Raw genomic sequence first — 27,554 nt, 5'->3', positions numbered from 1 at the left:
TCTCTCTCTCCTTCTCCCCTTTCCTCTCTCCCCCCACTTCCTTTCATCCTTCATCTCTTAGATCTTCAACTAACCAGAAGGAGGGTCAGTACAGAGGTAGGGGTGGAAGTTAACTTCAGGTTCAAGGGCGAACAACACACCAGTCAGGAAAGCTGGTGAATGAGATAATGGGATCCTTCATCATTTGTGAACATGAAATGAACAAAATAACTTGACAATCATCCCTGGAATTGTATCCCAATGAATATCCCAGGACGAAGGGAGCAGGACCTTGACTGGGATGTGGCATAATTTTTTACAAGGGTCTGAGCACCCCACCAAAGACTCTTGGTTGACCTTTCAGAGTAAACACAGTTATTTGCTCTGCTTTTCACATGGCACTGCTTGGTAAAATCTCCGTTGCACTGTTAGAAATTTGGCTTCTCATGGCTGCCATGGAATCAAATGCCATTCACCTCCTTTCTCCCTGCCCTTGACCAAATGTTACCTGCTTTTTCGCAAAGTGACCTTTTCTTCCCTGCATCCCATTAGCTGCTCTTTCATTTCCATTCCCTTGCTGAAGTCCTCATCACTATCATAGATGTGATTTTTGTAAGATGGCCATGTCTGCAGCCTAAGCTCACAAGAACTTTGCCAACACTTCAACATTTTCCTCCCTGTGTCCTCTCTTGGGTAATGCCCATGCCTGCTGTGTTAACCCTGGGACAGAAAAGTCAGAAACCTATCAGACCCTCTCCCTGAAAATTTTATTTCTCTGTGGAACACACACACAAAAAAAACTTTCAAAAGTGGCTTTCTAGCCTTTCCAACTTGCTGGTGGGTGGATCTGGAGTGGGCATCCCGTCTGCACATCTGGCAGGGGTGCCTTCCAGATTTTCCTCATGACTCAGGATCAGTTTCTGAATGCTGGGCGGGGCAAAGTCTCCTGAAGTTGCTGAGAGGCACCTCCCCCTATGAGCAGAGCTTGGTACAGCCCAAATAGTTTTCAGGTTAAGAAAGCCAGAATCTTTGTTCAGCCACACTGACTGAACAGACTTAGTTGGGTTACCTGGCTAAGAGCAGCAGCAGCGGCGGCGGCAGCAGCAGCAGCAGCAGCAGCAGCAGCAGCAGCAGCAGCAGAAACAGCAGCAGAAGGCTCCTGGGATAACTCAGGTGAGGAGAGATTTAGCTAGAGTTTTATTTGCTGGATATGTTAGCATCTAAGATAAGTGAAGGAATGTTAACTTTTATGCTTAATTGAATTTTACAGCTATAATTTTATATTCTGTCTCAATCAAATGTGTGCACGTTAGTAGTAATTTGTGAACTTCAAAACTAACAGTTATTTTGGTTGGTTATTTTGGGTGCTGTGTGTGGTGATTGTGGTTGTCTGGCAATAAGATTTTTCAGGCTATATCTGGTCAGTTTTGTGTGCATGTATGTGTGTGTGTACTGCACACACCTTCTGATAAATACTTGGTAAGCAAGGACAAACCTGGAGAGAGGGTATGTGGGAGAGAAGCTTGGCTGACTGTCAGAACTTCTTTCTAGTTTCTGCTGACCCAGAGGTATGGACAAATTATTGAAATACAGGCAAATCTTGGAGCCACACTGTGTGCAAAAGGCCTCTGAGCCCTGGCAGTGAAGTGCACAGACTGTGCTATGTCGCACAGGAGGGAGTGGCAACCGAGACTGTCTTAACTCCTTGTCTGCACAGCCGGGGGCCCTCCTGCCTCTGGTGACAGGTTGATCTTGGTTATTCCATTGTCAACCCCTGGCCTGGTTTTGTTACTCTCTGGTTCTACCTTTGGTTTAAATTTTGATTTGTAGTTGAGTCCCTGTTCTTCACCCGCACCCCCCACCCCAACTACACTGTTCAAGGGACTTAACTGGGCTACTTGACCAGAGCGGGCTTCTGCTGGGGCAAGAAAAGGAAGTGGGTATGTACTGCAATGGAAATAATTGGTTCTAAAAATTTAAAATTCAAAGTTTGATGAAAAGCCCATAGGAAAATTCAACAAATTCTGCTGTTCTGATGGTCAATTCTGGCTTGCTTCAGGATAAAACATTCTAGTTTGTATTAAGGTTTTATGGAAATTCAGCTAATGCTTCATTTGCTAATCTTTGTTATGAAATTAGGGACATTTTTATAGTCTGAATGAGGAAACAAAAAATATTTGGGGACTGCTAATTAACTCTTGCAAATTCTTCTGGCAGTTTGTGCATGTACACATGCATGTGTGCGTGCTAATGTGAACATGTGTGTGCAAGAGTGTGTGTGAAAACTTCAGATTTGAATAGCATTCTTTATTAGTCCTTAAAGTTCCTAGCTGTCCAGGAAAAGCCTAAACACTAATGTGGTCAGGAATAGGTTAAAACATAAGCTTTTCATATCCTTGGGAGTTTTCAGTTCCTAAATTAAGAGCAGAAAAAAGCCCCTTTGTGACCCCCAAACAGTGTTTCTTTGATTAGCCTTGATTTGAAATCATCTCACCTTCTGACAGATTGCAATTCAAAAACAAAACTCTTACGTGCATTCTTGCAAGAAGAAGACAATGAGAATTTTCAGAAGCAATGTCTTGCTTGAGGTTTTATGTTTGTATGCTTCTCCCGCCACCTCTTTTTTTGAACAACAACAAAAAAAAAGTGGTGAAAAGAGTCAGTAAGTTCCAGTTTTGGTGGTGACCCTGTTACTATGTAACCTTGGGCAAGGCCCTTCACCTTACAGTAAAAGAAAAAAGTTTTTACTAAGTAGTTTCTAAGAGTCCTTCCAGCATAGCCATCTATAAAAATCAGGATTAGATTCTCAAAGGACTATAAAATTAGACTTTTAGGATAGGCTTATTCAGTTAACAGGGCTGGTCAGCAGAATAGAAGAAGTGGAATAGGGAGTAAAGAATGGCAGAGGGGCCATTTTACACTGTTTTTTTTTTTTTTTTTTTTTTTAATGCTTGTGTGTGTCTTATTTGAAGCATGTGATTGACTTTCCTCAGTTTCTACCAAGGACAGAATGAGAATTTAATTTGCTACATATGACCATTTCCCAATACTACTGCCCTGCATTAGCCTAATCCTTAACAATTAAAATGTCTACTGCATACTTAACTTCATTAGATCTTCCCAATAACACCCTGAGATGGGTAGGGCAGCCATTGTATTTGCATTGTGCTTTGGGGGAAACTGAGGAACAGAGATGTTATATACATTAAATGGTGGCATTGGGATTTGATCCTGGATCTTATGACTAGCATGTGTTCTTGATTTAAAATTGCTTTTATTTTTAAGAGAGTTTTCAATAATGTAATAAAAGGAAATTGTGTGCTCTTTTTTTTCCCCTGTGTATATATGGAAAGCACTATTCTCTGTGTAACATGTGGATGCTGAATTTTTGTCCTTTGCTTTAGAATTCCCATTTCTCTCACCACAGAGCATTTAATTGTGGGGAATAAACGGTGTCAATTATGTCTAAAGTGGGCCTACTTCATGCTAGGACAGAGTTGGGGCTCCTGTACTAAAATTGTCTGAAAACCCTTAGTTAACTTCTACCTCCATTTTTTTTTTTTTTTTTGCACAAAATACAGAACAAAGGGGGAAACTGGGAAATGGGAGAAACTAGCTAAAGGCAATGCTCCTGAGGCCATGTGTTCCCTCCTTTACCTCCTTAAGTGCCCTCACTTCCTCTCCACTCACCCCAATCCAAAGTGATTTGTGAACCACAGATATGATTTCCTTTATCAGATATTTTAGAGCAAAACTTGGTTTCTACTCTAAGGATGACCCTGAGGTAAAGAAGCAAATGATTTTTGCTCCAAAAGTTTGCCTAGTTCCCCCATGCTTTCAGGTCCAGTGAGTAGCTAGAGTTTCCAGTCCTAGCTGCAGTTTTGCATTCCACGTGGCAGGCTCCCTCAACTCCCCCCTGGCAATTCCCAACTCTCCATAATCTGCTCCCTTGAAAGACATGGTGTTCTTCATATTCTGTCTCTAGTCTGAGTTCAGATAATATAGTCTAAGATCATTACCTCAGTGCTAAACCCCACTCTCTGCCTCAACCAGCCACCCATGCCACTAGCCCTCAGGTCACAGTGTCCTTCTTTATAAGTGTTCACATTTGCTTCGCATTCACTAGCTCCCTTTGAGCTAGAGACTTTCTGGGTTTTACTAAAATCCCTCACTTTTATTTTGTCTACCAACTCTTCTCATATGTGGTCTTTTAACTTAAGGGCTCTCTCCTCCTGAAAACATTGGCTGCAGTGGGACAGTAAAGAAAACATTCTCTTCTCAACACTCCTCCACTCTGACAGGGCAAATCATTTATGGCAATTCCATCTTTCACGTTTCTGGTTTTCCAAAAGTTTTCTGAGGGTTAATCGATAAATCCTCAGATGTAAAGGGTTTGGATTCTCCCATGATCATCAAACCAGGAAAATAAAGAATCTTTTCAATATCCACTGTGGCAGCACATTCAGGCAGAATGCCTCAAAGTTGGGCATCGTGTTTGTTTTGGAGGTTTTCCTCATTTGAATTAAAAAATTCATTCTTAAAAAATGTAGTGACCAAAAGAAGCAGTGTGGTGTGATGGAAAGTCACACGCCAAATCTAACATTAAACAGACCCGGGTTTGAGTCTGCCAGGTTCTGGCTGCTGCATCTCTGAGCTGCCCTTTCTGCAGGTACAAAATGAAGAGCACAGATCATGGCCATAAAAACCTGGCTGCTCTGAAGAGAATGTGAATTGAAATGTAAAATGCACATTTTGAATAGTAAATTGCCATATAAGCACTGATTTGCTACTTAAAACATTTTTTCCTGAACAATGGTATACGCAAAACTCCATGCCCAGCAACGAGGGGGCTTCAGTGTGTCTCTAGCATCCACACAGCACTTTCTACTTACTCCAAATTATTTTTACACTAATCATCTCAGTATGTACAGCCACATTGTAAAGGCGCGGGGTTGATAACCTCACTATCTTAATGAAAAAAACTGAGGCACAAAGAGACCAACGTCACAGAGCCAACAGGCACATTTCTCCTGTTACCTACTCAGAAATGGGGGTCAATTCAACTGTGTAATTTTAACAGCACTTGGGACTATAATCGTACTCTATTGAAAGTTCATTCAGACTCTTAGCCTGAAGCTCCTTATGTGTCCCCAAAATGCAGGCATTTTCACTCAGAAGGCATTCTATCAAACTTTGACCCATTCATACTAGCTGTACATTCTACCTCTGAAAGGGAGGGATCAGTCTGTTTCTTTAAAATGAGACCTATTTTTGTTCAATTGATGCTGCTCTGTAGCTAGGTCCTCTTTAAAACAGGGATTCCCTTTGCAGGCTCTTGCCTGCCTCGCTATTTGCCTAAATAGCAAGGGAGACTTATGAGGGCAGATGACTTTTTTTTTTTTTTTTTGAGAGCAGGAAATGCCCATTTATCTGGAATGTTTAGGGACTAGGAGGTTCTGGCAAACTAAATGTCCTAATTGCCTCAGAATATTCCACATTTACAGTCCCCAGCCTTTGGCAATCCACCAAACCTAGGGAAATCAAGAAGCAGAGTAGCGTTTGCTGTAAGTTTGAGTCTACATGAAAATTGGGGTCCATTTTTAACAGGCTCCACAAAGGAGCCTGGGCAAACATTCAGACTGGTCCTGATGCTGTTTAATTGAAAATTTTTACTGATACCACCCATGCCTTCAAATACAATAAAATATACTAATATTTAAAACACATGGACAGAGTTAAATCTGATTAACAGAAAACATTTCAGCAGTTTTCAGTGTCCCTGCAGTTCTCAGTTTGTAAAGTCATTGTCAATAAAGAAGGCTATGAAAAATATGTGGTTTTGTTCAGCTTTTTATTTCTATTCCTTGGTTTCAGAGAAATTGTATGCTTGTTGCACATATATTAGAAGTATCATTGCCATAACGTGGCAAGAAATTAAATTTTTTTATCATTTTCAAATGAGGTGACTTATTTACTAGTGAGGCATTTCAATGTGATACTGAAAGAACATGAAAGGGGCTAGCAGAGAGGTCTGATTAATATTTTACTTTTTATAAAATAGCAACTGCCTCACAGGTATGCCACACAGATACTTTTTAAAGTGCTAATGTAGCCAATTTTGTGGGGTTTTTGTTTTTGCAAAAATTGTCCAATTTTTAGCACTCTGAATCTTAAGGTTTTTTTTTGTCTCAACCCTCTTTTGCTCATAGAATATAGACTGTAACCCTTAAAATATATTTTTAGAATAATTGACATCAAAAATTCACAATCCTCTCTTCATGGCAGAAGAGGATCATTAAAATCATTACAACTCTTTTTGTAAATCAAGTTAAGACAGTGAAAACCCTATTATCACCCAAAAGCTATTTGAAATCAAATTTGCCTTTCAAATTATCTTCATAAAAACCAGTTGTTAAGGCCATTTGAGTGTGGGGCACTCTGATACACATTGTCTGAAGAGCCACTATATTAATTCTCCGTTTAACCATGTGAAGTTTCTTTCTTTCTTTTAGAGGAAAGAAAGCAACAGTGTATTGCTATGGGATAAGAATCTATAGTCCACCAAATTAGTGTAATTGAATTTTGGAGTCTGCCTTTTGATTTCAAAGTCTGCAAATGATTGTACATTAGACTTTGAAGAAAAAAAAAGATCATACAATCTTTCTATCTTTCCTTGTCTTTGGAGGCCATCTGCTGAGCTCTTTTTCTTGCATTAGCCTTCTTGGTTAGTAATAAAACATGCAAAGCTCTTTCAATGATAAAAGAGAAGTAATTGTGCAAAAGAATTGGAAGGGGCTGCTTCTCCCCTTGTGCACAAAGTGTGACTCTCCAAGGCACCAACTTATTCTGAATGCAGTAAAATGATAGTTTTACTTTTATCTTCAAATTCAAAATAGTACTTTGCCTTGAACTCTTCTTTGCCACGTAAATGAAAGACTGCCTTTCAAATGATAAACGAGTTATTGCTTACATTGCCCCCATTTGGTAGATAAAGAAACCGAGGGTCTAAAATGGTTAGGTGTCTTACCCAAGGCACCTGAAAACTTGTTTCTCCAAACACAGCACTTCTTTTCTCATTCTAGGCATAGTTTGACACTATGGGTCCTCCTCTGAAGCTCTTCAAAAACCAAAAATACCAAGAACTGAAGCAGGAATGCATCAAAGACAGTAGACTTTTCTGTGACCCAACTTTTCTGCCTGAGAATGATTCTCTTTTTTACAATCGACTGCTCCCTGGAAAGGTGGTGTGGAAACGTCCCCAGGTAACTTTCCTTATTTTCCCCAATTTCTGTCTCCTTCTTCATCAAAATCCTATTTGATCCACTCTTTCCCTTACACAGCCTACTGTGTATACTAATTTGGATATTAACTTCCTTCCTTTCCCTGTCTCTCTTTCTAGCTTTACCAAGGTATAGTTGAGAAATAAAAATTGTATATATTTACGGTGTACAGCATTATGTTTTCATATACCTATATTTTTTTAAATGATTACCACACTCAAGCTAATTCATATGTCCATCACCACACAGAGACAATTTTAAAATGGGAATCTTAAGAAAAGCCTGCTATTAGCCGCCCCCCCCCCCCCAGCAAGCGTTCTGATTCTTCTCGCTGGAATAAATCCTACTACTTCACATTAAAAAAAAAAAGAAAGCTAAGGGAATGCTTTATGGATCTGTGCTCCCGGCTCTATTTTGAGGAGACCTGAATTTTAGTAAAATTTTGTTATATAGTAATTTCAAAATATCAACAACAACAACAAAAAAAGGAAATATTGGGGCTGGGGATGTAACTCAGTGGCAGAGCACTTGCCCAACATGTGCATGTCTCTGTTTCAATCATCACCTCTACATACACACACACACACACACACACACACACACACGCACACACACACACACCACATGGGAAATATTCCCATGTTTATTATCTTTCAGAAGTTCACTTGAGTAGATCAAGATAATCTCATACCAATAAGGAGAAAAAACTCCTTAAAGTGTGAACATAAATAAAATTAAATCAATAGGGAGATGGATTTGTCGTCTGGGGTTGGAAACTTCTTTGCTGCTCTTTGGACATCATCACCCATATCATCCCATGGTTGGCCATGTGGGATCCACATAGAACTGCAGCTCTTTCACCTTCTATTAATAGTAACTATTAATAGATGCTATGGTTCTCTGTGGAACAGGTATACATTGTGTCTCAAGGCAAGTCTCAGTCCTACAAGAGTGGGCACTCATACTATAATAAGATATGATGATGGAGTCTGGAGAATAAACATGCTATATGTAAAGGTAGTAACTGAAGAGAAGGATATTCCTCCTGGGCTTCTTTCCAATATGAGTTGCCTGGTGTATAGATCACAGGGGGTTGTTGTAAAATGCAAGTTCTTGAACCTTCACAAAATCTTGAAGATGTTCTATTTAATGAGGTGCACGATGATGGAACCACCTCAGTCAGTACTCAATGGTTGCCTTCTTTAAGGATCCAACTATCACTTTTGCTTGTAATTTCTACAGCTTATACTCCTAAATGGAGTTTCAAGAGCATCTTCAGTTTATGCAAATTGCCACCAGGTGGTGCCAAGATACACTAGTTACATGAAGACTTGTTTTCTGTGCAACTTGAAGTATGTATCTTAGAGTTTGCTTGCAAAGAATGATGACCATTGAAAGTATGAAATTGAGGACTGGGGGTATAGCTCAGTGGTAAAGCAGAGGCCCTGAATTCAATCCCCAGGAGAAAAATAATAAAAAAGAATAAAAATGAAAGTATGAGACTGGGAGAAATTTCTCTCCATCAGAAGGGGAATTGCACTTCTCCTGCCTTTCTGTGCCTCTAGTTGTTGATATCTCTGCAGATCACTTTGTTGACCAACAATAAAAATCTTGGAAACATGAGCAGAATTCATTAATTGCTATTGATATGCAGAGAGGTAAGACTTTTTTTTTCCCAAAGAAAATACGCAGAGAAAATATAACTATGTTGTCTAGGAACCACTCTTATAAACTAATGATGGTAATAAAGGGCATAAGTATTCTGTGATGCTTGGCCATGATTGAAAGGACATCAGTTGGGCAGAAGTAGCTAAAAAGGAAGCAGGAAATTGAGAAAGGTTTATTAGGTGGGTGTCTTTTTAAAACAGGACAGACTTGAACATATTTATAGGCTGACGAGTAGCCAGTAAACAAAAAGTTGAAGATGCAGGAGAGAGAAGGACTGATTGATGGGGGTGAGGGCTTGGAGGAGATGGGAGGACATCTGGTGGTCGGCAAAATTGCAAGCCAACATGAAACCATTCCCCAGATGTGAACCAAGCAGACAGCGCTTCCTGTGCTGGCCTGTCTTAACACATATCTTTCCCCCTCTCTCTTGGCTCAGTCCTTTGTCCTTCTCCTTCATCGTCCAAATTCTGTGGATTTAATCCTAGATGGATTAGCAGAGAAGGAAAAAACTTAATAACCATGAAAATAGTCCATTTTTCCTCTGAGGCAACTCTAGGATGAAGGAATGTGGGGGGTGGTGTTTGAACAGGCGGAAGGGTGGAAAAATCAACATTTATGGAATGTATACTATGGGTCAGATACTGGGTTTAGAGTTTTCTATATATTATTTCATTTCATCCTATGTACCACAGCTTAATAAGGTAGGTATATTAGGAAGTTAGATATGTTAAATTCCTTTGATATAATTCTTTGGTGTAATTTTCCTGGTTGAAAAAACATAATGGTAGGTATAGTGCCCATTTTATTGATGAGGAAAGTGAGTCTCCAATAGAAGGTAAGAATTTCCTTGGGATTGGACCACTAACAAGGTAAGATATGAATCCAGGTTTGACTTCAAAGCTCACATGAGTTTTCATTCCCATTGCCATGTCAGGGAGATTGTTATTTGTGTCTCCTCTCTCTCTTTTATTTTTTTTTTTAAGTTAGCATCCTTCTAGTCAGTTCTCACATTCCTTCTCTTTGTTGATGTACTTTTGTTGATGTACTTTGATGCTGTACTTTCAATAATTGATCCATATTGTCCCTTTTGAGAGCACTGTGTGAACTTATTCTCCAGTGGGAAAGTCACTTGAGAAATATTCATAGAACATCTGCTCTATAACAGCCTCTGTACAAGATATAGACACAGTCTGCAGTGAGGAAATCCCATACTCATTGAGAAAATGGATACAAAACCATCAAAGATTTAAATAATAAATTAATGCTGAATATATGAAATGCTATTTTCAGGCATATAGATAGTAACTTATGTAGGGTTTTTGAAGATGGGAAGATCATCATAGATTGGAATGATTGAGAAAAGCTTCTGGGGAGTAGGAGGAAAAAACAAAATTCTGGACTAGCATCTGAGCCCCCTCAAAAAGCTGTGGATTCTTCCAAGCAGAATGGAGGCCAAGTCTGTGGTCAAGAACCACGTCAAGATTCTCTGGCCTGTCATCAGGAAAGCCAAGAGACAGTGCTGGGCCTCTTTGAATTGGCTCAGGGAGACTAAATTGGTCTTTGCCCTCCCCCACCTCATTAGGAAGGTTGAGATCCTGGTTTGCAGGGAAGCTTATACACATCTTGTCTCTTGGCATGCCATATAGTCTCTCACTCAACCAGGGCAATTTTATGAAGTTTCCAAAATGGAGGCAACATGATTAACCTTGTATTTTCTTTCTCATTCTTCACCTATTTTAAAAACTTCTGCCTTTATAAGCCTCCCATACCTCTAAACATCACTGATAGTTGAACAAACCTAACCCCAGGAAGGTACCCATCTTTGTGGGGCAAAATAGAGTTCCCCTTTTCCCACTTCTACTTCCTTGCTGTCTTTTAGGAAGCCTCTTTAGATAGGGATTCTGAGAGTGTTTTCCAATTGTTCAGTGGCATATCATCTATTCACACCCTCCAGAAGAAAACCCATCTCTTTGACTCCTCCAGTGATCCAATGGCTCCAGCTATTGTCCTAGCTTTCTAGGCACATGGGTACATTGCCTAAGACCATGTGCTCCTGGACTTTCCTGTCTTGTTGGGCCTTAACATAAAAAGTCTTAAAAACTTATAAGATCCAGGTTACACTAAGTTGCAGTGTAAGACTGCAGGTAGGGTTTTCAGACTGGACTTTGCCTGCCAAATTCTCACAGAAAATCTCTTCTCCAGTTCCTTCCAGGCACTCTGGCTTTTTTCCTGACTGACTCATATCCACCTACAATACTGTCTTAGAGTCAGACACATCTAATCCCTGACTAAAATGGAACCAGGCCCCATGGGAATTTACACAGCCAGCTGTGGGGGGAGAAAGGGCACCTGCACAAAATCTTCTGTCAGCTCTCCTGGGCACGTTTGAGTCCAGGAATTCCACCACCATGGCTCTTGCCCAGTCTTTCTTTGGGAACTACCCTCCCCTGGGCTGTGTCACTACATTGTCTTGATAGAAGGGGAGGGTGGTAAGGTTCTGGATTAAAACAATGGTTTTAGGAATGGAAAGGAAAACCTGATGAGGGAAAATATCAGAAGCAGAATATACAGGCTGGGGTGATAGAATGTGAAACAATAGTACTCTCTTTTACTCTCATGATCCCCCCCTCCCAGAGATCATGTCCTTCCACATCAGTAGTCCTAAATTTTTTTCACTGTTTACACCGAGTGGAGTAGGTCCACATTCTTTCCCCCAGCTCTCCTGTTTATTTTAAATTTTGCATGTGAACTTCTTTCACGTACTATAATGTTTTTGATGTTTAATATCATCCACGTGGTGCTATGTTTGTTCCTTCTTATTGCTGAACAATATTCCATTGCGTAGATTTAAAAAAAAAATTCTTTACAATAAGCCATTTGGGAACTATACCTGAAGTCTTCTGGCAGAAGTCTGAAGGTTCAAGTGAGAATATCACTACATAGTGACTTGGTTTTCTATGTTGGAAGGGGAAATTGGACTTAAGATCTTATTCCCAGGTTCCATACTGAGTTTTCCTTGGAAGTTTTAGGAAGCAAAAGAATGTTAAATTATTCGTAAATAAAATTCTCAGTAAGTAAAATAAACTCCTTGAGAGACTTGTGCAACATCGGTCCCTGAGCCCACATCCACCTATAAATGTCCCATATGGAGGTGGCACTATTTTCTAAGGATAGATAATGGCTGCTTGGACTAGCTCACAAAACCCTCAGGTTCTGAATGACAGTTCTGTTTAAATTAGCCCCTGGGACTTTTGGGACTACTTAGGCCTTAGAGTTAGTCACAATGTACCTACTATAGGGCTGACCACACCCCTACCCCCAATACTACTAGATTGCATATAGCACTTTTGAAAGTGCCTCCACTCTTCTGGATGCTAGTTTTCTGGGCAGCATTTCATTTTATTGTGGTTCTGGAAGTTTAGCTGGGAACTCAATACTTACTGTCATCAAATTTCACCTGTATAAAAATTGCTGAAGAAATAAGTGTGGTTAGTCAAATGGAAATTTATAGGGTGACCCGTGCAGGGCTATGGACCTTATAATTGTATGCCCCCTCCCTGAAGACATCTCTGGGAAGGGGGAAGAGGTGAGGATAATTGAGAGATCCATAATGCTCAGCTAACATAACATATTTGCTAGAGGAGCTGTTTTGCTTACAGAAGGTTTTGGCTTGAGGGTAGGGGTATTAGAGGACCATTCCAGCTTTACTTGTGATGTTCAGTTCCTGGTTGTGTGTTTCCTCCTAAGAAATTATTTTACCGTGACAAACAGTTCAGTTCAAGGATCAATTCAGCTGTGCCAACACAGCTGGGAGCCATTAGGGACTCAGCATCTCCCCCCTACTCCCAAGTCACCCAAATATTGTGAATATGTGAGCTGTGACCTCTCCCCTAACTCCCTCCTACCACTCCAGCATGGCTTAGGCTGAAATGTCCCATCTGCACTATGTGTCTCAGCTTGGAGTTGCAGAAAAACTCCTCGAGCCTTCTTTCTTTAACTCCAACAGGAATATATCCAGTGTGCCCAAAACTAGAAGAAAAGTCAATAAACAGATATTGCATTATTTTCAAGTTATCATCAAAAGGTCCATGTGGCTGTTAGATTTGCATTAGCTTACCACTTTTACCGTTTCTAATTCCTTGGCTTCTTTCTGGTCTTTTTTGCCTCACTTCTTTAAAGAGGTAAAAGGGAAGGTTTAATAAAGGCTATTCTCCTATGCTTCACATTGTAGTACATACATATAGAATGAGCTTCATTCATATTTAGTGCACTGAATTGAGGAGATCAATGCCTATTGATGATATTTAGCCTGGAACCAAAAGCTAAGAGTCTTTCAAATAATGTAGATCTGCACAATATTACCCTTTATAGGGGCACCAGTAAGCCTAAGGCAAATAGATGGACTCACTGTGGTCTTGAGGTTAGGGAACATAACAGTATGTAGTTATGAAGAATTCAAAATTTTAGGTTTAGGTATCCTATTAACTAGACAACCAGAGAAGCAAGGTACTGCCCCTTGCTGAGCCTCTTTCCTGATATGTCAAATACTAGATAGTTTTTAAAATTTCTTCTGGTTTTGACATTCCATAATTCTTTTCATGTTTTAAAAATCCATTGTTAAATAGATACAATGTATGAAGAGTGGAGAAATAGAAGTGGGGAATAGGCTAGGTTATAAGAAAGAATAGGAAACAATGGGGATTTTGCCCAAAGTTACATTCTACCTGATTGCACACAGCTCTGTGTGTGTGAGTGTGTGTGTGTGTGTGTGTGTGTGTGAGAGAGAGAGAGAGAGAGAGAGAGAGAGAGAGAGAGAGAGAGAGGATATTCAATAACCAAATCCAATTCAGATCTACAGGACAATACTCCCCAGTTCCTCAGTGTGAATTCTGTTTATATGTCTTTTTTGTTCACATATGTGATCCCTTATATCTTGAATGATGTTGACATGTCAGAAGTAATGGTTAAGCCTAGACCCCTGTTGTGAAATGAGTCTTATGGAAATTGAAGATGCTGTAAACTCCAGCTACTAGTAACTACACAAAGCTAGCAAGTAATTTGTCTTATTAATCTAAAAGTACACTACTTCACATATCAATGTTCACTTTATTGTTTTTCCAAGCTAGGAAACTATAGTATATATCATTTAGATCCAAGAAATCACTATATAACTTTACATCTTGTTCCAAATAAAACAGTAACATCTGGCATAGGGAGGGAAAACTATGCTTAATTTTTTCTTAGAAAAAGCAAAGAAACAAAGAGAAAAGAACATCAGGATCTAACGCACCCAACACACCTCCTTTCTGTTCAAGAAGTGAAAAAAAATGGACAGCTCACAACAGTAAAAATTTAATAAGATAGAAATTTTCTCCTATGACACAAAGTAGTGATGAGACACAAGACATGCATCTTAAACAAAAACCCCCAGAAAATCCAAAGCTGACAACCCATCTAACCATCTCTTTTTGGCAGAGGCATGCCCAATTAATCTTCAGTTTGGATTTGCCCCTGTCCAAAATGCCTATTTCTTTCCAGAGTTATTTTGGCTTTTAAAGAATATATGGAATGTTTCATTCTGTAGACCAGACCCTTCATCAAGGAGAATTATGTCCATTTAAAAAAAGAGGGTTGAGGACCAGAAAAATATAGCTGTCTCTATTTAATAATTTTTAAAAGGGTATATGTCTAGATTTTCTTTCCATTTGAGACTAGGATTTATTTCTGCTGGGTAAGCAGAATGTCAAGGTACAGGCCAACAGCCTCCTCCATGGAGCTTTCTCCATGTATCAAGACTTCATGGGTATTTCCTGCCTTTGAACACTGCAAGTGCTGATACTCTGTATCACACAATCATGTCTTCAATTATATGGTGTCATGCATGTCACTATGTCTTTGCCCATGCCCATTTCTCTAGCTGCTATGCCTCCATATCCCTTCCTCGTCCAACAGCCTAACTCTGGTCAACTCAAGCATTACTATCATTGCAGCATTTATTCTATCATCAGGGGAACTTTGAAACTTCTCCTCTAGGCACTGATAACATTTTGAAAATTGCTCCATGTGCTCTCCTCACATCTTGTTGAAATTACATTCTTTGGGTTTCATTTTGCTTACTCCAGAGGGAATTAAACATCTCATAATATGTTGGTGTGGAGACACATACATATACTCCAAACAAATACTGCCCCTACTCTCTGCCCAGATCCCTTTGGAGGGATGTCTGTTGAAGTGCTCCTGTGTATGGTCTATTATTGCTTGCTATTTAAAAAAAATAGTTGTAGATGGCACAACACCTTTATTTTATTTATTTATTTTTATGTGGTGCTGAGGATTGAACCCAGTGCCTCACATGTGCTAGGCAAGCACTCTACCACTGAGCCACAACCCCAGCCCCAATACCTGCTATTAATGCTATTGTCATCTATATCTATCCAAACATGGTGGAAATATGGTTGCCATGAAAACTGTTGTTACCTCTGTTTTGTGTTAGAACAGGACTTCCTGTAAGGTCGTTTAACTCATTTTCCTAGAGTGAGAGACACATCAATGTTTGCTTTCGACGTCCTTGTCTCTTAAATGCAATCACCCTTCCACGGACAGGTGCTTCAGAAAAAATCTCATCCTGACAAAATGGGATCAGACTGTAGTGTGCTAATCCTTAGTTTTCATCTGTCAAAGCTCACTGCATGGTGAAAACTCTTCCAAACCCCAATGACAAAGTTCCTCCACCAGCACATGTCATGTTACCCACTGTATCCTCTCCTTCCATTTCTCTAGCCACTTCCCACCTGAAAGTTTTCTTATAGCTAGAGGATCTACTGCTTTGTTTTTTCTCACAATCCCCTCAACCTTTTCTTTATCCTATCTATGAAAATCCTAGTCACCTATCAACCCTAACCCCCATTTCTCTATGTCCTGCATAGTTCATCTCACGCTGACTCTTAGAAAACTCTTATATAACCAATCACTGTATCCACAGGACATCTGTGATGACCCCCGTCTGATTGTGGGAAACATCAGCAATCATCAACTGATCCAGGGGAGACTGGGGCACAAGTTCATGGTTCCTGCATTTTCCTGTTTGGCTGTTCAGGAGTCTCACTGGACAAAGGTATCTCCCACTCTGTGGGAACTCATTCAGTTTTTAACTTCTCGCCCTCTTTAATAATTTTATGAAAAGATCAGCTTGACATATTCTTAGATTGTTCTATTTCCTGAGGTCACAGATACTTACTAAGTGAATTCCTGCTATTTCATTATAAGAGTTTTCACAAACACAGAAAGATGAATTTTACAGGGAATACCCATATACCCATAATTAGCATTTTATTCTTTTTTAAAGATTTTTTTAGTTGTTGATACACCTTTATTTTTTTAATTTATTTATATGCGATGCTGAGAATTGAACCCAATGCATCATGCATGCCAGGCAAGTGTGCTACCACTGAGCAACAACCCCAGCCTTCATTTTACTCTTCTTGCTTTGTCACATATACAAATTGACCTGTTGTTGTCATTTGTAGTACTCTAACTCAGTATTTCTGCATACTGATATTCTGTGCCTACTGGAATATAAAGCCAGCAGGAGCCAGGAAGTCATGGACATATACATTCTTAGCAGAAAAGGTGGAAAAGGTGGAAATAGATTACTGAAAATTTTCTAATAAATTATTAATAGAACAAAAGTTCTTTCTGTGTCTATATAGAATTTAAAGGAAAAAAGTAATAACCCTCTATTAAGGACAAAGAACATTTTCTTTATAAAAGCAATTTTAGAATAAAATATTTTAGAATATTTAGAATTAATTTCCTAAATGCAATTTTATTTTGGATGAAAATAAAATCTGTATTCTATAGAAGTTACATGAAATCTCCAGAATAGACATGAAATTCTGATTTCTTTTGAGGTGGGGGAGATAGAACCCAGGGCCTCACACATGCTAGGCAAGAGCTCCACAACTGAGTTACATCCTCAGTCCTTAAAATGGACATTTTAATATAAACTACAGTGGGCCTTGTATTTTGGTTGTTTTTACTTTTTAAAATGCCTTATTTATGGCTGGGGTTGTGGCTTATCAGTAGACTGGTCCCCTAGCATGTTCGAGGCCTGGGGTTTGATCCTCAGCATCACATAAAAATAATAAAATAAAGGTATTGTGTCCAACTACAACTAAAAAAATAGTTTTTAAAATGTCTTATTTATTTGTTTAAACATGTAATCATGAATGTATTTGTATAGTTTATTTATCATCATCTAGTTTATAGATTATCTGTGGGAAATACTTAACTCCTGACTGGCCATCCCATCAATCCTGTGTATTCTTGTGTGCATTTAGGGGTAATTATGGTAATATCATCATCAGCAAAATGGAACTGGGGAAGCAGAAGTTATGGACAAAATGCCCTACCTACGACTTTCTAATCTAGACCAAACCAGGTGTATTTGGTGTGCTTCCTTTTGTGATGTGGGTTTACCAGGAGTTAATTGTAATCTCAATATCTGGATGTGGTCTGATGAATAACACTTGATTGAATGTGCTTACCTTTCCAGACAATTCCCAACCATAAGGAGCAGGAATGGGATCCCCGAAAACCAGATAAATATGCTGGGATATTTCGCTTCCGTTTCTGGCATTTTGGAGAATGGACTGAGGTGGTGATTGATGACTTGCTGCCCACCATCAATGGAGATCTGGTCTTCTCCTTCTCTACTTCCATGAATGAGTTTTGGAATGCTCTGCTGGAAAAAGCTTATGCAAAGTAAGGAAAGGGTTGTTTAGTCTGTAGTCTGGGTACATGAGGAAAGGAAACCCACATTTGTCTTTGGGAGTCCATTCTCTCCCAACCCAATTCCAGAGATAAAACTGTGTTAAAACTCAGATTCAATGCATTGCTTTGGGTTTGGACCTGACCTACAGAAGTCCTAGACGAGAAAGGAATCAGTTATTCTGGCTTCCATTAAATCCTTACCCACTCATAAGACTCCTGGGGAAGCTCTGCTGTTGCTAATTTGTAGATCACCTCTTTTGTCCTTGCCTAATTTCTGCTTGTAGAAAGAAACTTCTGCATGGACTGTTCTTGATCAACATAGCCTATGCTTAGAAATCTCTGACTGTAATCTCAAAATATTTTTCATTTTATATCTAGAAAAAAGCCAGCTGGTAAAGACGGGGCAGGGACTGTTTTAATTATTGGGAACATTATGTCCTTGACCTGGAAAAAAATTTTACAAGGGTAACCATGCATATTTGACCCCAGGCTGCTAGGCTGTTATGAGGCTCTGGATGGTTTGACCATCACTGATATCATCGTGGATTTCACCGGCACATTGGCTGAAACTGTTGACATGCAGAAGGGAAGATACACTGAGCTTGTTGAGGAGAAGTACAAGCTGTTTGGAGAACTGTACAAAACATTCACCAAAGGAGGTCTGATCTGCTGCTCCATTGAGGTTTGTATTCACCAAAAACAACCACACTATGCTCACTCCTGGCAGAAGAGACTTCAAAATTTAGTAGGGAACATTGCCCTTAACCCGGAGAGCCACAAAAAGCCATTAATGGATTTGGAAAGCTAACATAGGCATTGAGCCTTGGCATGGAGGCTGGAGAACTTTAGCTTTTTATCCTTTTGAACCAGTCCTTTCACTGGAGACCAATGCAGCATCCCAGTTGGTGTAAATAGCCTCTGGTAAATTATTCCTCTTTTCTGTTAAGATTGTGTGTACTTGCTCAAAGAATGGATTTGCTCTACCAAATTTTATCACATATCATTTGAGTACAGAGGGTAGTCTGAATCTAAATTTTTAAGTGAATTGTTATATTGTTTATTTTTTAGCCTTCACTTGCTTTTGTGACAGGTTATATGTGAAGATTAACTTTCTATCTGCATAGGGAGAACTAAATTCATAGTGGAATAAAACCAATCAAGGAAGGAGAGCAAGAACTTGTGTCTCTCAATTCATTTTCTTTTTTTGCGGGGGAGGGAGTACCAGGGATTGAATTCAGGGGCACTCTACCACTGAGCCATATCACCAGCCCTATTTTGTATTTTATTTAGAGACAGGCTCTCACTGAGTTAACTAGTACCTCATGGTTGCCAAGGCTGGCTTTGAACTGGCTATCTCCCTGCCTCAGCCTCTTGAGCAGCTGGAATTACAGGCGTGCACCACTGTGCCCAGCTATGTTTCTCATTTCTTATACCCTTATGTATATTTCTTTGCTCTCAGTCTCCCAGTCAGGAGGAACAAGAAGTTGAAACTGATTGGGGTCTACTGAAGGGCCATACCTACACCATGACTGATATTCGTAAGATCCGTCTTGGAGAAAGACTTGTGGAAGTCTTCAGTGCTGAGAAGCTGTATATGGTTCGCCTAAGGAACCCCCTGGGAAGACAGGAATGGAGTGGCCCCTGGAGTGAAATGTGAGTGGCATTCCACTTTCACTGCTACATCTCCAAAACTTGTAGTTCTCCCAAACTCATCCTTCCAGGCTGCTAGTGAGCTCTCAATGTTCAGTGACATTTATGAGTTCTATGGGTTTTGTGACCCAGTAGAGGTAAAATAAAGCAACTCTGATCTTCATACCTTTTGTTCCTTTGGCACTTTGTTTACTACAGAAAGTCAATAGCAAGCATAATGGCTTATACTTTTATTGTTTATTTGCATTTAGTTCTGAAGAGTGGCAGCAACTGACTGTAACTGATCGCAAGAATCTGGGGCTTGTTATGTCTGATGATGGAGAGTTTTGGTAAGGAGAAGTTTTCAGCATTAAAGGAATTAAGGCTTTTACTTGGAACTAAAAGGGGTAAATATTAGGTACCATCTTCATTTTTCACCTGCACCCCTTTCATTTAGGATGAGTCTGGAAGACTTTTGCCGCAACTTTAACAAGCTGAGTGTCTGCCGTAATGTGAACAATCCTGTCTTTGGCCGCAAGGAGCTGGAATCAGTGGTGGGATGCTGGACTGTGGATGATGATCCTCTAATGAACCGCTCTGGTGGCTGCTATAATAACCGTGATACCTTCCTGCAGAATCCCCAGGTTTGAGTCAATTATTTTCCTTTGCCTCCAAGTTATCTAGTCATCAGGAATTCTGGTCTCATCTTGGTTCTCTCTGAAGTATTTCTTTAGCAACAAGACTTCCAAGTGCAGCTATTGTTTAATATTCCTAAGCTGAAATCCCTAAGAATTGGTTCAGATGTTTGTAAAATACGGTTGACTATGTCTCTTTGCAGAGAGGTACCTTGGCAACATTATCAAATTTGAGTCTCCTTCTCTGGCTTCCTCTCTCTGTCCATATTGCTTGGTACAGCTGATTGGCAGCCCCTGCTTCCTTATGGTGGTTCCTCATTGGAGAGAGAGGATCTACTATCACATGCTGTCTCAATTCTTCTTCATTTGTTTTTACTGCCCTACTGTTTTCTTGGATGCATATATACTATATTTTTCCTCTTTCATGTAGGTATCTCTTTCTGTACCAGATCATTTTTCTCAGGACATGAATTAATGTCCTGTCAATGACACTGTCCCATTCATCTGTCATTACAATGCTATTCCAGATGACACATCAGTAGTCAAGCTCAGGCACACCCCAAAGTAAAAAAAAAAAAAAAATAAGAAAAACCTCAAATATCCCAAGCCCATATTTATAATAACCTGGATGCTTTTATATTCAAATGTGCTAATGAGTTAACCTATAGGAGACAAGAATTCTGACTGTGTCACTATGTCATTGCCCATGAGTGCATAGCTTCTTTTGACAAGCCCAATTTGGCCAAGCATTTTGGAGAACACTAAGACTGATGCACTAAGTTACCTAATTCATGCTTTTTTAATGCCCTTTCCATCTTAATTGTCCACAAAGGAAAAGCAAAACTCCTGTTACTCCCTACCTGGCCTCACCCCCATTTACAATCTTGAAAGTATTTCAATAATCAGACACATATACCAAACTGGAAAAATGGCTTCCCTTGTATGCATATGCACAGGATTGACTTTTGTGGGACTTACTTATGCATATGTTTTCTGTTTCTTTCTCAAAGGAAGAAGGGAAGGGCACAGAGATAGAGAAGAAGAAAAAAATCTGATTAATTTTACATTTATCTCTCAATAGCAACATGATTCCTGAGACGATGTTTGGAAAGTTCTGGTACAGGCCTGTAGCTTCCCTAAAGTAGTGATAGGAATGCATCAATCCCCCAAGGAAGTGTATCCAATCTTTGTACAAGCCACATGTCTGGTCTGGCATTATGAGGCTATCCTGGGGCCATGCTGCAATGTCAGGTTGAGTAAAATAAGAATGTTTTCTGTCTTTATGATTTCTGGAATTCTTTTGTATAGAGCATTTAAAAAACAATGGGACAACAACAACAATAATAACAAACCAAGTTAGATGCAGTGGTACATGCCTGTAATCCCAGCAACTTGGGAAACTGAGGCAGGAGTATTACAAGTTCAAGGCCAGCTTGGATAATTTAGCAAGATCCTGTCTCAAAAATAAAATAAAAAGGGCTGTGGATGTAGCAAAGTGGCAAAGCACCCTTGGATTTCATCCCAGTATTGCAAAATAATAATGATAAAAAACTAATAACATCAGGAACTTATGAAACCAAAAACATACCCTTTGATATCAAAGGCCTAAGAATAAAGTTGCCTCTTACTACATGCTGATTTTTTTTTCTTGGTACTGGGGACTGAATCCAGGGGCACTTAACCATTGAGCCACATCCCCAGCCCCTTTTATTTTATTTTTTTAAAATTTTGAGACAGAATTTCACTAAGTTGCTGAGGCTGGCTTTGAACTTGCAATCCTACTGCCTCAGCCTTCTGAGCTGCTGGGGTCACAGGCATGCACCACTGCACCTGCTACATGATGAATGTTATAAGGAGAAGCAAGTGTAATTCTATACACTTAACAAGTGAATGGATTATCTGTCCACAGTCCCATTGTTTGGTCAATAGTAAATCCCAGAAATTAATTCAAGGTTCTGTTTCCAAATGTAGAGTTTCTTCCCTGAAATTTAAGCAGATCATCTGAAATGGGAGTGCTAACTCAGATCTTTGGTGGCCTCTTTCCCTTAGTACATCTTCACCGTGCCTGAGGATGGGCATAAGGTCATCATGTCACTGCAGCAGAAGGACCTTCGCACTTACCGTCGAATGGGAAGACCTGACAATTACATCATTGGCTTTGAGCTCTTCAAGGTAAGAATGAGCATTTATAGCAGGTGGATTCAAAATTAGAATGGCTTAGAATTAGGGGAATTATGAACGACCCAGAGCTAAAGAAGACAGAAGACATAAGACATCCAACACAAAAAGTATGACGTGAGCAGAATGGAATATTTCATCCTATTTCAATTCTAGGTGGAAGTGAACCGCAAATTCCGCCTCCACCACCTCTACATCCAGGAGCGTGCTGGGACTTCCACCTACATTGATACCCGCACAGTGTTTCTGAGCAAGTACCTGAAGAAGGGCAACTATGTGCTTGTCCCAACCATGTTCCAGCATGGCCGCACCAGCGAGTTTCTCCTGAGAATCTTCTCTGAAGTGCCTGTCCAGCTCAGGTTCAGTTTCCTTGGCAAACCCCTCAAACTCCCATTCTCTGCTTTGCCTCTACAACTAAAACTTTTGACCCATCTCCCTCTGTGCATACACTCAATAGGACAACATGTTCAAGTCAAACCTAATTAATTGAAATGATGGTGGTTGAAATATTTCTCAAAGTAGGGGCTGAGGATGTGGCTCAAGCGGTAGCGCGCTCACCTGGCATGCGTGTGGCCCGGGTTCGATCCTCCGCACCACATACAAACAAAGATGTTGTGTCCGCCGAAAACTAAAAAATAAATATTAAAAAATTCTCTCACTCTCTCTTTAAAAGAAAAAGAAAAGAAATATTTCTCAAAGTGGGGTTACAGGAAATTCCCCAGTGAAAATCCGAGCCTCTGAGCTCTGAACTGCCATTTAAGGGGAGCAGATCTATTGCCCAAGTTTTTCCATTTATATTTTATCTTCTTTTCTCTGGCCAGTTCTGTCTTTTCTTCAACAGTTGGCATTCCTCTGTGTTCTCTGTTATGTCCTCAGTGCCAAGTCCCCAAACCTACCTTTTCCCCTGAGCCCTGCCTACTCTTATCTTTATCTGCTAGTTCTTAAAATATTCATAAAATAAAAGCCATATCTGAGGAGGAATGCATTAGGTCACATTGTGTCTCATGCCTTCTTCAGCAATGATGCCAGCTTTGGCAGGCCCATGTCATCAAAGGCTATGTTTCATCAGATGACACATCTTCTTTTTGATGCTCTAGGGAACTGACTCTGGACATGCCCAAGATGTCCTGCTGGAACCTGGCTCGTGGCTACCCAAAGGTAGTTACCCAGATCACTGTCCACAGTGCTGAGGGCCTGGAGAAGAAGTATGCCAATGAAAGTAAGAACCACGGGGGTGTCTGGAAAGAAAAATTCTGCTTTATTCATTGCACATATGGTTAGAAAAGATGATCAGAAATTAGTCTCTCCAGTGGTATTTCTATTCTAGAGAAGTCAAGAAGGATGACCACCATGGTAGGGAATGGGTTATTAATGTCTTTGGGCAAGGTCTATGTAATATTCATTTTTATACTTCTGTATGAAACGTGTGTAAGGCAAGGAAAGAGGGAATAAAAATCTTGAGTCCAGATCATTCTGGTACCCAGGTATTATGCTAAATGTCCCAGATTTCACTGCATGAGATAGCCTCTTATCTATCTAGCAAAGAAACTTAAATCACTGTGTTACAAATAAATGTCACTTTATTCCAGCTGTAAACCCATATTTGATCATCAAGTGTGGAAAGGAGGAAGTCCGTTCTCCTGTCCAGAAGAATACTGTACATGCCATTTTTGACACCCAGGCCATTTTCTACAGAAGGACCACTGACATTCCTATCATAGTCCAGGTAAAAATATGAATAATGTTTGTAGGGGCATTTATATTTTCTACAGATTGTTCCATGTGCCTCACATATATTTAGAATGCAGAGCAAGTGTTATCCTGTGTGTGTGTGTGTTTCATTTGTTTTGAACTTAAGAACACTTCTCACCAAGCACAGATATGATCTTTCTTATTCATTTCCACCCTAAATCTACATTTATTTCATTGTAGGCAGAAACCTAGCTGTTCATGAGTACACTAGTTAAACCAGATATTATAAAATCCCATGATGGATAGCATATGCCAGTTCAGAGGACCCTTACATTGCTAGGTCTTCTGCAGTCTGGCAGTTTTTCTGACTTAATAATAATAATAATAATTCTGACATCTACCTTTAAGTAACCCATCCCATAGATTAATGATGATCCTGAGTTCTTTGTTCTGGGTTTTTATCTATATTCTTTGAGATACCCTCCTCTCAGCCAAAGGGCTATCAGGAAAGAAAATATCTCTTGGTTATATTTATTTATTTATTTTAGAGATGAGGTCTCATTATATTGCCCAGACTGGCCTCCAACTTGTGATTTTCCTGCCTCAGCTTCTCAAGTAGATGGAATAACCAATGTGCACCATCACACCTAGCTGTTCCCTTGGTTTTAAAATGGATCTTTTCAAGCTTGCTATTAGAGTTCTAAGTGTCACTGGATAAGGACCAGTCTCATAGAAGGTTGTTCATCTTCATTTCCTTGACTTGTTTCTATAGGTCTGGAACAGCCGAAAATTCTGTGATCAGTTCTTGGGGCAAGTTACTCTGGATGCTGACCCCACTGACTGCCGTGATCTGAAGTCTCTGTACCTGCGTCAGAAGGGTGGTCCAACTGCCAAAGTGAAACAAGGCCACATCAGCTTCAAGGTCATTTCCAGTGATGATCTCACTGAGCTCTAAGTCTCCAATCTCAGAGAGTCCTGACACAGTTTTCCATCCTTTTATTTTATGTCAGGTGCCAGGTGTTAGATAAGATTCACAATCATTGAAAAAAAACACAATAATTTACTCTTCCTCTCTTCTGTTAAGTTTCCCATACCTCCCGATCCAAGTAGCATCAGTAGCTACATAACCTATATACCTCCAGCAGCTGGACGGGGGAGGTGACAGTCCTATCTGGAGATCATACACATGGTGTGCTAAGAAAAGATCTTTGGGGCTTCCGGGGGTGAGATTCAAGCAGGACAATAACAGGAGCCTGGACACCCTACAGCTGTCTTTGCTGATTTTAGTTGCCCAGTATATTTTCCCTGTAGGTTTTGTTGAGGAAGGAGGAGGGATGATCAAGGCCAAGCTGGTCTAGCCTGACATTCCAGCTCCTGACTTGATGTTAAAGACTTGTCAGCAGCATTTCACCCAGCAGCCAGAGTCAACTTTAAAGGCCCCAAACCTTACCACCACCACTACCACCACCACCGACAACCACCATCACCACCAACACCACCAACACCACCTCCGGAAAGTATAGTCCTGCCTTAACCTGAGTCACCCCCCACAGTAAGTTTTACCTTCATGTTGAGGAAGCTTCCTAGGTGCTTAATCAAAAGCTGGAGTTCAATGTGGCCTAGAGTGTGAGAAGGGCCTGTGCTTCAGCTCAGTGGAAGCCAGCTTTGTGCACAAGAGGGAAAAGTGGAAGAAGCTGCAGTGGGAGACAAAGCCTCTGTCCCCCACCCATCCACACACACCTACACTCACAAACGCACACATGGGCGTTCACGAACTACCGTTCAGGCAGTCAATGGGCGAGAGCAGGGACAATTAAATATCACACACGGAGAAGATGAGAGAATCCATCCAGGAATAGTATAGCCAGTTTGGGGCCCCTGACTGCAATGTGAAACCTCTTGCTGCTGCTAGGTTTACAAACAAGCCCGTTGTCCTGTGCCTCCTAATATCATTGGTACTGAAGACCCCATCTGGGAGCTTGAGACTTTGAGTCCCAGCCAGACTCCTCAAGCAATTCTTTCAGTTGAAAAGCTTCACTCCCTGGGAGGTGTTTGTTTGGCCTCTCGTTTTTTCAGTACTTCTACAGAATTTTCTCTAGAGTTAAGTCATTATGAAATCTTCCTCCCTCCATCTTCATCTATCAATACTCTAGCCCTCCTTCAAAGCCCAGTATAAATGCCACCTCCTCCATGAAGCCCTCCCTAATCCCAAACCCCCACCTCTGACAATATTTCAATATTTCAACGCTTCTGCAATGATTAAAAAATAAACAAATGTAGTTGTAGTACTTAGACTAGTCCCGCACGCATTCATTTTAAAAATGTATTTTGTAGTGTTTTTTTTTTTTAGCTCATTCATTTTCTACCATGTTTTCCAGTCTGTGTAATTTCTGCAGTGCCTTCACCACACTGCCTTACATAAACCAAATCACAATAAAGTTCATATTCAATAAACTGACCAGTCTTGACTTGAATTCATGGCACCAAAGAGATGGCAAGAGTAGCCATCTGTTGGGACTTGGAGGTGGGGGTACTTCATGAAACTTGAGCCCAGGTACAAGACTGCTGGATTCAGAGATCTTGGCTGTACTTTGATGCGGTTCTTTGGCTAGGCGGTAGTATGGTTGGGAGAATTGAGAGGGGGCTTCTTTTATTCTATATTTAGGGATACTCGGGTGGTACTTGCAGTTATCTCTATTTTGGAATTCTTCTGGAACTGGACTCTTGGCCAAGGAAAGATCTGCAGACTAAAGAAAATTACAACTCCTCTCTTTCAGATCTCCATCATAGCCAAGTGGATATGAAGGCTTCACTCATTTTCTTCCATGGTCAACCTTCCATCTTCCCAGTCTAGGCTAGGCTATGAAGGATGCTGTTCTCATTTTTACTTGAGCCATGCCTCTTGACATGAACGAATGAATAGCTAGGGCAGCGGTTTCCAAGGGAGTAGCACAGCAAAACACTTCTCAAACACAGTCATTATTATTTCCCTGCAATGCTAGCCCAGTACACATTAGGAATTTGATATGGTATATTTTTGTTAGAAATGAAATATCCCATACAGATAATGTAATCATTCTATATGGTCACCAGATGGCACTATGATATTACAATAAAGCTAAAAGATGTTACCACTTTTTCTTTTCTTTTTCTTTTTAAGAATGAGGATTTTCCCCTAAATCAAAAATAGTAGAAAAGACAAGGAGCTAACATCCTTGGGTTATCTGCTGTATGACAGACTCCAAGCTCAATGCTTTATATCATGATCTCATTTTACTGTCAATAACAACCACATGAAGTGCTTTCATTATCCCTGTTTTTCAAAGATAAGGAAATTAAGGAACAGAGATGTGAAATAAGATGCTCACAGGCCTGGGGTTGTGGCTCAGTGGTAGAGTGCTCACCTAGCACCTGCAAGGCCCTGGGTTTGATCCTCAGCACCACATAAAAATAGATAAATAAAATAAAGGTACTATATCCAACTACAATTAAAAAATAAATATTAAAAAAATGCTCACAGTTGCTCAGAAAGTAAATGATAGATTCAGGATAATATCCTTTTGACTCTTGAACTTAAGTCTTTTCCATGAAAATTTGCTGTGACCCAGAAATTGGGAACATCTCACCTACCTCTATATTACAGGTGTGTAACTATAATATTGTACCAAGGACTGTGCAAATAGCATACAAAATGTTTTCTCAGAATTTTTACCTCTTATAT

General features: G+C 40.1%; 1 protein-coding gene across 1 annotated transcript; it reads left to right on the top strand.

Annotated features, from left to right (window-relative positions):
• Nucleotides 1-1,080: 1,080 nt before the first annotated feature.
• Capn6 (calpain 6) lies at nucleotides 1,081-26,192 on the top strand. The gene is made up of 13 exons (XM_077107003.1): nucleotides 1,081-1,152; nucleotides 7,062-7,241; nucleotides 15,910-16,041; nucleotides 17,482-17,690; nucleotides 18,189-18,381; nucleotides 19,159-19,352; nucleotides 19,601-19,678; nucleotides 19,786-19,972; nucleotides 22,013-22,135; nucleotides 22,298-22,500; nucleotides 23,239-23,360; nucleotides 23,731-23,867; nucleotides 24,606-26,192. Exons 2-13 carry the CDS (start codon nucleotides 7,077-7,079, stop codon nucleotides 24,786-24,788), a joined length of 1,926 nt encoding a protein of 641 aa, XP_076963118.1. The 5' UTR covers nucleotides 1,081-1,152; nucleotides 7,062-7,076; the 3' UTR covers nucleotides 24,789-26,192.
• Nucleotides 26,193-27,554: the final 1,362 nt, after the last annotated feature.

The sequence above is a fragment of the Callospermophilus lateralis genome, chromosome X, assembly GCF_048772815.1.
Source record: "Callospermophilus lateralis isolate mCalLat2 chromosome X, mCalLat2.hap1, whole genome shotgun sequence".
Lineage (NCBI taxonomy): Eukaryota > Metazoa > Chordata > Mammalia > Rodentia > Sciuridae > Callospermophilus > Callospermophilus lateralis.
The sequence above is the reverse complement of the archived record's forward strand: the minus strand, read 5'-3'. Positions and strand labels throughout refer to the sequence as shown.